The sequence below is a fragment of the Protomyctophum parallelum genome, assembly GCF_964188405.1.
Source record: "Protomyctophum parallelum genome assembly, chromosome: 22".
NCBI lineage: Eukaryota > Metazoa > Chordata > Actinopteri > Myctophiformes > Myctophidae > Protomyctophum > Protomyctophum parallelum.
This window is the reverse complement of record NC_139714.1, coordinates 33,069,176-33,081,824: the sequence shown is the minus strand read 5'-3', so window position 1 is coordinate 33,081,824 and position 12,649 is coordinate 33,069,176. Positions and strand designations below refer to the sequence as shown.

General features: G+C 41.2%; 2 protein-coding genes across 2 annotated transcripts in view; one reads left to right on the top strand and one right to left on the bottom strand.

Annotated features, from left to right (window-relative positions):
• The window catches only part of chpt1 (choline phosphotransferase 1), a 114,561-nt gene that overhangs the window by 9,174 nt on the left and 92,738 nt on the right, over nucleotides 1-12,649 (bottom strand). The window lies entirely within an intron of this gene.
• Nucleotides 286-6,957, top strand: atp6v1f (ATPase H+ transporting V1 subunit F). Its single transcript, XM_083757511.1, has 2 exons — nucleotides 286-566; nucleotides 6,608-6,957. Exons 1-2 carry the CDS (start codon nucleotides 409-411, stop codon nucleotides 6,807-6,809), a joined length of 360 nt encoding a protein of 119 aa, XP_083613637.1. The 5' UTR covers nucleotides 286-408; the 3' UTR covers nucleotides 6,810-6,957.

The following is a 12,649-nucleotide window of genomic DNA, read 5'->3' as shown; positions in this document are numbered from 1 at the left end:
GGCCATCACCCCATTGCGTCATCACACACTTATAGTGAGATGATTCAGATGAATGATTCATATTACCGAGGAAAATATTTTAATAGATTAAAAAAACGAGAGTGTATAGAATATTAATAATAGGGAGCAATAATTTAATAATTTCTGCTGATCGACAGAAAAGTATTATTATTTTATTTCTATCACATTTCCATAAAGCTCCAGCAGAGGGCGCTACAGGAGGGGACAGGAGGCCCGTTCATGTTATCAGACGAACGGATGTTCCCGATCAGCTGACGGCTCCCTCACATGATCCATCCGGAGGAGACATTCTGGCAAAGAGCTGTCATTTTCACATCCAACCACTCAACAACAACAACCTACTGCTACTGCAGGTCATCTTCTGCACCGATCGATCGATAATCAATAATGGCAGGCCGGGGCAAGCTGATCGCGGTGATCGGAGACGAGGACACCTGCACCGGCTTCCTCCTGGGCGGCGTGGGCGAGCTCAACAAGAACCGAAAGCCCAATTTCTTGGTGGTCGAGAAAGACACGAGCATCACCGAGATAGAAGAGACCTTCAAGTGAGTTCATATAATAATAATAATCTGTCTGTCTGGTTGCAGAAATGACCTTCAGAATCCTTCTGTAATTTGATTTAACTGTATGTTTATCGATTCTGACTTCTGAGGGACGTCAGAATCGATAAATACATCTACGAGAGTCTACATCTTAGGCTAGGACTATAATATACACACAAATGTAACCAAGTGGACCTAATATAAGGGCGCAGAGAGCAACTGTGAACTGACAAATGAAATGGGCCTCTAAATAATATGCCTATTCGACGATCAATGTGTTGTGTATAAAGGCTCGCCTCTTTATGACATAACTATATATATATATATATATATATATAAGGCATATAGAATCATAATCAGCCTATTTAGTGCAACAGAGGGAGCCATAATAATAGTTTGGGGGCATTTAAATCTAAATGCAATCAATCAATCAATCAAAGTATTAGCCTATATATCTGGCAGGCAGTTTATTTTAATCCACCAGACTGTATCAGTGTGTACATAATTATATAGGCAATAAGGCTCAATGGATTATCATATGATAACACACACATATATATATATATATATATATATATATATATATATATATATATATATATATATATATCATATGATATTCTAACATCAATTTAGCCCCATACACCTGTAGCTCCGAGCTACTTATGGCACTATGGCAGGGTCACCAGCTAAATGAACCAAATGGGTCTAATGAGTGTACAAATGGACCCTTATGGGTCTGTAACTCTGAGAGTGTACAAATGGACCCTTATGGGTCTGTAACTCTGAGAGTGTACAAATGGACCCTTATGGGTCTGTAACTCTGAGAGTGTACAAATGGACCCTTATGGGTCTGTAACTCTGAGAGTGTACAAATGGACCCTTATGGGTCTGTAACTCTGAGAGTGTACAAATGGACCCTTATGGGTCTCTAACTTTGAGTGTACAAATGGAACCAAACGGACCCTTATGGGTCTGTAACTCTGAGAGTGTACAAATGGACCCTTATGGGTCTCTAACTGAGTGTACAAATGGAACCAAATGGACCCTTATGGGTCTCTAACTCTGAGAGTGTACAAATGGACCCTTATGGGTCTGTAACTCTGAGTGTACACTACAAATGGAACCAAATGGACCCTTACACTCTTAAGAGTTAAATTTGCATTGCTTTTACGATGTAAATTGGAGATAGAAATGCCATCCGTAGCCTGTTGCATGTCAAACTGGGGGTTGAAAATCACTGCTGTAAAGATCTCCTCTTATGGGGGTCCTTAAGGCATATATTTTCAAATGGGGGGGGGGGGGGGGGGGGTCTGTCATTTTGGGGGTCCTTGGCATGAAAACGTTTGGGAACCACTGTGGCGTCATGCGCCTGGACCACTAGGCCAGCGGGCTGATTGATTACTGATTACCTATTGGAATCAGCTGCATGCGGCCATGCGCAAATGGAACCTGTCCGTCTGTCTGTCTGTCTGTCTGCACTGGAGGGAATGGAATTATTTATATTGTAGCTCAAAGTTATCTTTTATCATTATCATGATTATTTGTCTGCAACTATCGATCTTTTCCGTCAGTGTTTTAATGCCGTGCAGAGTAAATAGCACAACACGCTTTCCTTTACGCACAGCCGGTACAGTAATTTCTACAGTACTTCGGACCGGAGCGCAACGCTACTGTACATAATCATGTATATTTATTATTTCTATATATTCATGTCGTGCACATCCATCCAGTAGTTACTGCTAACAAGGGACAAGGAAGAGAAACGGGCCGAAACATCAGTCATGTGTGCGTGGCGTGCGCCTGGGTGTTCTCCGCGCGAGTGCGCACACCAAACCAAACCACATTAAACATTAAATCCAGTAATAACGACTCACCTCCTGCTCCGCATCCGACGCAGAAGCGCTGCTGGATCCGAGTCCACGTAAAAAGTTCCAAAATGCGGCCATTATTTAGTTTAAGTTTAGTTTTTAGTCAACTTGGAGAAGTTGGAGAGTTGGAGACGGTTTGGGTTTCACTAGCTTTACGCACAGGTTCCTCTAATCAACGACGTGCACTGGGTTGGGATTTCAAAATAAGAGCAAAACGTCTACTTACACAGGAAGTTAGTTGATGCATTGAATACTTAAGTTAAAAGCATAGTTACGTGATATTCATACAAAAGGACAACCCAAGAAAGCCCATCTATGGCTTGTTTCCATTTCCATTGGGGTCCTGAGTGTGTATTCAATTCATCTAAATATATTTAAAGACAAATAAAATGCACAAATTGCATATTATAAGGTAGTAATGAAAAGGAAAATATGTACAGTAAACAGGTGGAGGGTGGGGTCATTTTTACTGATAAGCTTAATACTTTTTACACTAGGGGCCAGTTACAATTACAATTTAGGCATTTAGCAGACGCTCTTAATCCAGAGCGACTTACATTAAGCAGGAACAAAAAGCATGGCAATACATGATCACATACATTAAAAAGTAGTTATCATGAAATGTGCGTAAGCTAAGAACGTAACAGTGGAATATCTATATAATGATTAATGAAACTATACATCTGCTGTCGGGAGGAAGACTCTTAACTCCGCTGTGGTGGCTCAGGGGTAGAGTGCCTGGATGGTAACCGTAAGGTTGCCAGTTCGAACCCGGGCTCCCCCAGAGTTACTGTCGAAGTGTCCTTGAGCAAGACACTGAACCCCTAATTGCTCCCGATGTGCTAGTTGGTGCCTTGCATGGTTTCCGCTGCAATTTACAATTTACAATTTACAATTTAGGCATTTAGCAGACGCTCTTAATCCAGAGCGACTTACATTTAGGCAAGAACAAAAGCATGGGAATACATCACATAAAAGCATTTATCATGAAACATGCGTAAGCTAAGAAGGTAACAGTGGAATATCTATATGATGAAACTATACATACACTATACATAATAAACTATACATATTCACTACTATGCTATACATATGTACTATGGCGTGCTATGACTATATACAATACAATTATAGTGCTGTCTACATAACATGCTATAAGTCTAAGTCAAATGCTATCTAAGCCAACAGAAATTCTATCTAAGGGGTTAGGGTAAGTGCTATGGGCCATGATGGAGTCTGAAAAGGTGGGTTTTCAGGCTACGGCGGAAGATTGGGAGTGATGCTGCAGTTCTGACTGCAATGGGAAGTGCATTCCACAGTTTTGGAGCCAGAAGGGAGAAGAGTTTGGGACGTGTGGAGCGTTGTCCCGGCGTTTTTAGTGAGGGTACTTCCAGTTTCCCTGCGTTGGCTGATCTGAGTGCGCGGGAGGGTTTGTAGGGTTCAATCATACTTGTAAGATATGGGGGAGCCGTACCTTTGGTTGCTTTGAATGCCAGCATCAGAGTTTTGTATTCTGTGCGGGCAGCGACCGGGAGCCAGTGGAGGGAGCGGAGCAGGGGGGAGACATGTGAGAATTTTGGCTGGTTGAAGACCAAGCGAGCTGCTGCATTTTGGATCAGCTGGAGAGGCTTAAGTGCACATGCTGGTAGGCCAGTAAGGAGGGAGTTACAATAGTCGAGTTTTGACAAGACTGTTGTCTGGATTAGGAGCTGGGCTGATTCCTGGGTGAGGAACGGTCTAATTCGTCGTATGTTATAGAGTGTGAACCTACATGATCGAGTGACAGCTGTGATGTGAGCTTTGAACGAGAGCTGACTGTCCAGGACAACACCAAGATTCCTGGCTGTTGGGACAGACGTTACCAGGGCGTTGTCTACGGAAATAGTTAGCTCCTGCATAGGGCAGGACTTAGCTGGGAAGAAGAGAAGCTCAGTCTTGTCTGGGTTCAGCTTGAGGTGGTTGGAGGACATCCACTGTGATATGTCAGCCAGGCATGCAGTGATGCGCTCTTCCACCTGAGTGGCAGAGGGGGGGAAGGATAGGAACAGTTGTGTGTCATCGGCGTAGCAGTGATAGGATATATTGTGAGCAGAGATGATAGTGCCAAGGGATTTAGTGTACAGTGAGAAAAGGAGGGGACCAAGTACAGATCCCTGTGGGACCCCAGTTTGGAGGGTTCGGGGGGATGATAGCAGACCTTTCCAGGAAACCTGGTAGGTCCGATCGGTGAGGTAGGAGGAGAACCACTTTAGTGCCGTTCCACCGATGCCTAGCTGCCATCGGTGTATGAATGTGTGTGTGAATGGGTGAATGTAATGCACAATCTCTGTAAAGCGCCTTGGATAAAGGCGCTATATAAATGCACCATTTACCATTTAACTCCAAAATCTTCATTTTTCAGGAAATGGAAAAACACATTTTTACATTTTTCAGAAATTGAAGAAAACCTTATTTTTTTTAAAAGCAATAACTGCCTCATCAAAGTTGGTATTGTGACTTTGTATATTATCAGATACATGCATGTGTCATTATATTATCACCACTTTACCCGAATACAGCTCAAGTGGAGTTAGGTGGTTTTCTCTGTCAGGATAGTTATTATCAATGACAGAGAAACCTCTTAACTCCACTGAAAATGGATCTCCAAGTTTGATTGGCACGCACACCCACACAGTCGCGCACACACACACACACACGCAAGTTTGGTACACACGCACGCATGCACGCACGCCCACACAGTCGCACACACACACACAAGTTTGATTATCACACACGCACGCATCCACGCTCGCACGTACACACACACACACACACACACACACACACACAAACTGTCGTTCTTTTAGTTTATCTTCCGCGCGGCTCTGAGGCTGAGCTGCAGTCAGTGCCCCCCCCCCCCCCCCCCCCCCCCCCCCCCCACAGAGCAGTGGAGTTAAGTGTTTCTACTGACAGTTTGAGGCTCAAATGGAGTTAAGAGGTTCTTTCAGAAGCGCTTTTTGATACTTTCCATTGGTTCATTATGTTCATAACAACACACAGACGTAAAGGGTGTTCAGTATCATCGATTTATGGAAAGGAAACCTGCGGCACCACCAAGGGCAAGGTGGAGCCTGTGGAACCGTTGCGTCTGGAGAATCCACCATTCCTGAATAAAGTGCCTGGTGCTGGGAGGAGTCTGGTGCAACGCACAGGGCCTGACCTGGTGAGAGCAGGAGTGGACCTGGTGAGACGTAGGAGGGGCCCGGACAGGAGTCAAACCCACAGAGCCTATAGTCCTTCCATGCGCCAGAACGGTACCTCCCAGTCCCGGCAGAGTAGTTCAGGAGGAACGGATTGTGTGGTCCTGGTTTTTCCCTAATGGGACTGATCGAGGGTAGCTACTGGGACGTAAGTCGGGATTTGATCAACCCCGGCTGGGTCACCTGAGTGAGGGGTATGATGTTGGGAGACCCGAAACCCCGTTGACCTCAGGATACATCACTGAGGATACGTCCCAGGTGCATCCATTTATGTATGTATTTTGTTTTAGTTTAAGTCTGTATAAAATACTATCTAAGTCTACATAACATGCTATAAGTCTATCAAATACTATCTAAGTCTACGTTACGAATTGCAGCCACCTGTGGTTTTGAAGGAGGATAAGGACGGAGTCACTTTTTTTGTATTGTTGGTGGCATTATCATATAGCAGATGAAAACCAGAATGGGTCAGTTTTCTGAAAAACCTCATGTTTCTGTATCAGTGGTGCTCAATATTTCATGTCGAGGAGACGAGGACCCAAAAAATTATATGAAATTGGCCGCCGACCCCCCATCTGAAAATAATATGTTGTTCCAGGGACACCTCGGAAGCAAAGATTTGAGTTAAAAGCGTTCACTCTGTAATAATATTATACTCAAAGATTTGAGGCACATTTTCACGTTAAAAAAATAGCAGACCTACAAAAAAAATAGCAAAAAATAGCAGACTATGAACTTGTAGGTCTGCTATTTCTCAATAGCTAAAGTATAACATAATGCTTTAAAATTAAAACACCCAACAGGGGTTCCCGCACAAAAGGGGTTAACTATTTGGTTAAATTAGACTTAGACAGAGTTACACATACATGGACAACATTATGATATGAGGATCTTTACTGGTTTACTGTGCATGACCTTTGACCTCTCCTTGCAGGAGTTTCTTGGTGCGTAACGACATCGGCATCATCCTGATTAACCAGTTCATCGCCGAGATGATTCGCCACGCCATCGACGGCCACATGGAGTCCATCCCCGCGGTGCTGGAGATCCCGTCCAAAGAGCATCCCTACGACGCCTCCAAGGACAGCATTCTGCGCCGCGCCAAGGGCATGTTCTCCGCTGAGGACTTCCGATAAATTACACACACACGCACACACACACACACACGCACACACGCACACGCACACACACAGGGGCAGAGGCGCAGATTGTCAGTCAGTGTAACATTATGAGTGTTTGTGTTGAAAGTTGAAACTACCTTGTTGTTTTTGTCATGCTGTGAGTACTTAGCCTGGTTAATAAACCAGACCGAATCAGCCGTTGGCAAAGAAAATTGCCTACCGGCGGATTTCGGTCTGGAGAGGCTCAATTTTACGCCCATTTCCTACACACGAGAATGTGGGCGCCCAATAGGGACACGGTATGCAATATGGGCGGGCTTTGGTACAGTGACGTTCAATGCTTGAGACCTTTGACTGACAGTAGCTCTGACCAATTGCGTCAAAGAGAAAATGTTTCCCTCGAAATGAAATCCAAGCTGAGCCTCCCCAGACTAATATCCCGCGGATCCGTGCGATATTAGTCTGGTTTATTAACCAGGCTAGTGAGTACTGTCTGTGTTTCGGTGATGATCCGGTTCTTGTGAGTACTGTCAGTGCTTCGGTGATGATCCGGTTCTTGTGAGTACTGTCTGTGCTTCGGTGATGTTCGGGTTCTTGTGAGTACTGTCTGTGCTTCGGTGATGTTCGGGTTCTTGTGAGTACTGTCTGTGCTTCGGTGATGTTCGGGTTCTTGTGAGTACTGTCTGTGCTTCGGTGATGTTCGGGTTCTTGTGAGCTATACGGATATGAAACTGAGGTTCAGTATGATCATGATGACATCACCATTGTTCTGTCTGTGTACATCTGGGGGCAAAGTACTTCATGTCAGACCCGGCTTGATAACTTACTGTATGTTTTATTCCTTTAATGTTTCCACAACTTTCAACAAATACATCAGATATATATATATATATATATATATATATATATATATATATATATGGGCTTCTTTGAGGAAGTGCGACACATCCACATGGTTATGCCTCACTCTAGTCATTTATAGACGCACACATTTGGAAACTAATTTAACTGTAACTTATCAAAGAAATATTAAATTTATATATATCCATGTCATGTTATCTCTTTGTTGAGCGGTGTAATATCACAGCTTGTAAATGAATTTTGTGACTTGTGCGTAAAAAAATAAAATAAATATGTGATAAAGTTAATTCAGTTTGATTCATCAGCTGCTTTTTTTCCCAACTCAGAATCTCAGTTTCACAGATTTCAGAAAACGTTAATCTGATTGAGATGTGGCCAATTTATTGAAGAATACTGTAACAGTTTACAGGAAAGTACAGTTGAATACAATGTCTGCTAAGAGGATTTAAAACCTCAATTCATCAGAACATTTAATGGCATACAAATATATATATACAGTACTATGCAAGGCTGTTACACACCCAGTGCTGCCACCAAGTGTTCAAAAATAACATTGCCAACAAAATAAATGATACACCACTATCATAATGGCTGCTACTATTATAATGTGTAATTAATAAAGTAAGTAAGTTCCAGATTACAGCTTTAATTAAAACAAGAGGCACGTGTGTCTTTAGTGACAACACATGTGCATCTTGTTGCATCGTTATCTAATAATTATCATTATTATGATCAGCTTATTTATCTCTGAGGCAACTTCTGTTGAATTAAGGCTGCTTCTTTCACAGCATATCACTGGAACAGGGTTGTTTTTGTCGACTAAAACTACTTTTTTAACTGACAAACTAAATGAAAACTAAGCTACGATGACAAAAACTAAGACTAAATATATTGACAATTTTGTCAACAAATTAAAACTAGACTAAATTGTTAGGAAGGGACTAGTGGACAAGTTAAGTATGAGTCATTGTACACTTGGTTGCATGCTGAAAATAGCAGATATTTGATTGATTGATTGATTTATTAACAGTTTGCAGAATTACAGTACATTTCATTACAGTACAATTCATCAAAACATTTAGAGACGTACGGATATAGGCCTACACAACTATATAGTCAAAAATAAATCATCATAGGAGGTAAAGAGCGAAAAGAAACATATACAGTGAGGGATTCAGATTCTACGGGGGCCAGTTTCGAATTGCAGCCGTCCGTAGGTGCCCTTTGAGAGCGGTTTTGAAGGAGTCAAGGGATTTGCATGTCTTAATGACTGTTGGTAGGGCGTTCCACATTTTGGTGGCATAGGAGTGGATTAACCAGCTGTGACGTGTTGTGAGCTTGTAAATCTGTGTAAAATCAGCCATTACGACGGCATCAAGGCCCGCCAAAATACATTTTAGTCAACTAAATGAACTGCAGATTTGGTCGACTAAAACTAGACTAACACCAAAACATTCCTAGGTGACTAAAATATGACCAAAACTAAATGAAGTTTCATTCCAAAGACTATGACTAAAACTAAAATAGAACTGTGCTGTTTGTTTCCCAGCAGCATATCTCTGGAACTAGAGAGACGAGGACATAAAGAAACCTTTAACCCGTTATGACCATGAGGACCATTCTACAAATGTCCTCTAAGTCCTACACAGTTTTCTGGAAAACCCTATGTTTCTGTGTCAGTGGTTCTCAACCTTTTTCATGTCAAGGACCCCCAAAAATATCTGGATTTGGCTGCGGACCCCCATCTGAAAATATGTTGTTCCAGGGACCGCCATCTGAAAATATGTTGTTCCAGTGACCCCCATCTGAAAATATGTTGTTCCAGGGACCCCCATCTGAAAATATGTTGTTCCAGGGACCCCCATCTGAAAATATGTTGTTCCAGGGACCCCTCCCCCCCAGAAGCAAAGATTTGAGTTAAAAACATTCTCTCTGAAAGAATATATATATTCAAAGATTTGCGCCACAGTGTCACGATTTTTTCCAAAAATAGCTAAACACCAACACCGAAAGGGGTTCCAGACCAGAATGGGTTAACAACTGCCCTTCATTCAACCCACTCTGATCACGTTGACTACAGATGACCTGATGATGTCACCAACTGGTAAATATTTGAACAAGGACTAATGAATGGTTTTGGACAGTCGGGAACGTTGGTTCTTTTCCCACGTCCTTCAGTCACAGCATGAGGACAATTAACATCGACCTGACAGCCGGACTCGTGTGCTGATCTGGGGTCTGTCGGTTGCGTTTCCCAAGCATCTGATTCATCATCATCTATAGCTGACTCCAGGTCTGCGTGTCAGTGTAAATGCAGTGATTAATTTGACAAGGTTGTTGGAGAGGCCAGACAAAGTCAATGTTTGTGTGGGTATAAAGGTTTAGGCAGAAGTCTCTCAGCGGTTGTCCAGGATCCAAAGCGTACAGTAGGGGTACAGTACGGGTACAGTATGTGTCCTCGTGTTGTGTGGGTCTTCACTGTCCTCCTGGGATGCACCAGTGGAGTTCCACTTCGTCCAAAACATCATCTCAGGTAAGGTTTATGATTTGAAATACAGAGGCTAAAGAGAGAAGAATGATTTGTCAATCAGAAAAAAAGTTTTATTTATTCTCTAAATTACACTGAGTAATTAAGTAAATCATTTCCAGTGTCGTCGAGTAAGACAATCACATAGAAATACATCACAATACATCAGAAGATCAGGAAAAGAAAAACAAATGGTATACATGTGAATTACATTAGGTTTACAAATAGAAGCTAAGACAAATTTCAAAAGGATCTATAAACAGTTATACGTATTGAGAGTGGGAGTCTGTGTGCTCACCAAGGTTTTAAAATGACTCAGGGGTACCAATGTGGTCCGTTTTAATGTAGTTTGCAGGTCGTTCTATGTATTATTTTGGACCACAGAAGCTAAGAGCAGATCTACCAAGTTCAGAGTTAACTTTTGGTACCTTGAATTTGGGGAAATTACTTACAAGAACGTAATCTCTTATATAGGCCTAAAGGGACGTAACAATAAACTCAGTGTTAAATTGTGTTTTAAGGAAACGTCCATTTATAGATGAGTCTTTTGTTGTTCATTAATTCTTTCTGTTGCCTTTAGAGATGATGGTGAACTCAAACCCAGTGTTCCTTCAGTGAACAACACCCTGCAGGGTAACTCCACAAACACCCTGGGTAACTCCACAAACACCCTGGGTAACTCCACAAACACCCTGGGTAACTCCACAAACACCCTGGGTAACTCCACAAACACCCTGGGTAACTCCAAATGGATCAAACCCGGTGTTCCTTCAGTGAACAACACCCTGGGTAACTCCACATTGATCAAACCGGCTGTTCCTTCAGTGAACAACACCCTGGGTAACTCCACAAACACCCTGGGTAACTCCACATGGTGAGTGTGGACAAATCCTTCACATTTTGTCGAAAGTAAAATGAAGTAATTTTAATCTAAATAAATGCAATGTTTCACCTTCTCTCTATTATCGGCCGATACCGAATGGCCGATTAATCTCCCGTCACTAGTTGCTGAAATGTGTTATGAAAGAACAACTACAACCCGATTAAAAACATAAGGTTGTTTGTATAACTCATTGAGCTGTCTTTCTATAGATTAAAACAATAAGGTTGTTTGTATAACTCATCGAGCTGTCTTTCTATAGATTAAAACAATAAGGTTGTTTGTATAACTCATTGAGCTGTCTTTCTATAGATTAGAACAATAAGGTTGTTTGTATAACTCATCGAGCTGTCTTTCTATAGATTAAAACAATAAGGTTGTTTGTATAACTCATCGAGCTGTCTTTCTATAGATTAGAACAATAAGGTTGTTTGTATAACTCATTGAGCTGTCTTTCTATAGATTAGAACAATAAGGTTGTTTGTATAACTCATTGAGCTGTCTTTCTATAGATTAGAACAATAAGGTTGTTTGTATAACTCATTGAGCTGTCTTTCTATAGGAACTTCCAATCCAATACTTCCAATGAAGGAAACCGCTCTCATTTCATGTAAGTATAGATTTGTACTGTAGCGTGTGCGTGTGATTTGTGCCTGTGGTCATGCAAAAAACTACAGAAATCTAATATGTGCTTACGTATTGTTGCAGGTTAATTCTCCCTATGGAACACATGTAAGAAGATGTTTTTGTATCTACTGTACCATTGACAGTGTTCAAATGCATGCATATATACCGCATACAATAGATTATGGGCTCCATTTTCGTTTTGCCTTTTTTTTTTACTATTTTACAAAACATGTTTGAATAGTTAAAATGGCCAGTCTACAAGCTCACAACGTGTCAATGTAGCTTGGCTAGTTGAACTATTCAAAAATGTTTTTCAAAATAGTAAAAAAAGAAAAAGGCAAAGAAGTTTAGGGATAAGGGGTTTAGGGATAAGGGGTTTACCTGTGTCTATCTTAATATAATTAAGATTTTTTTTTATTCAATTGAAAGATGCATTATGAGTAAATGTCTCTTTCTATCTCTTATAGGGACTCTGCACCGTAAGTGTCACTTTGTAATTATTATGCAACATGATGTACAGATAATGTTGTTTTCTATTTTAGTTTTAGTCATAGTCTTTGGACTGAAACTTCATTTAGTTTTAGTCATATCTTTAGTCACCTGGAATGTTTTAGTTTTAGTCGACTAAATCTACAGGTGATTTAGTTGACTAAAATGTATTTTGGCAGGCCTTGATGCCGTTGTAATGACAGATTTTACACTTGCTGGAAATAGCAGATCTACAAGCTCACAACGCGTTGCAGCGTGCACGTTGTGAGCTTGTAGATCTGATATTCTCAGCATGCAAACCATATTAATGTATTGATTCCCTCTCTCAGAGCATTAGATACTTTATAATATATTAATGTATTGATTAGGTCCTGTATAATATATGAATGTATATATGTATATCATGTTTCAGAGCATTAGGTCCTGTATAATATATTAATGTATTGATTAGGTATATTAATGTATTGATCA

Coding starts and splice junctions, on each gene's coding strand:
- atp6v1f (XM_083757511.1), top strand. CDS start 409: ATGGCAGGCCGGGGCAAGCTGATCGCGGTGATCGGAGACGAGGACACC. Junction 567..6,607: donor GAGATAGAAGAGACCTTCAA/GTGAGTTCATAT, acceptor CTCTCCTTGCAG/GAGTTTCTTGGTGCGTAACG.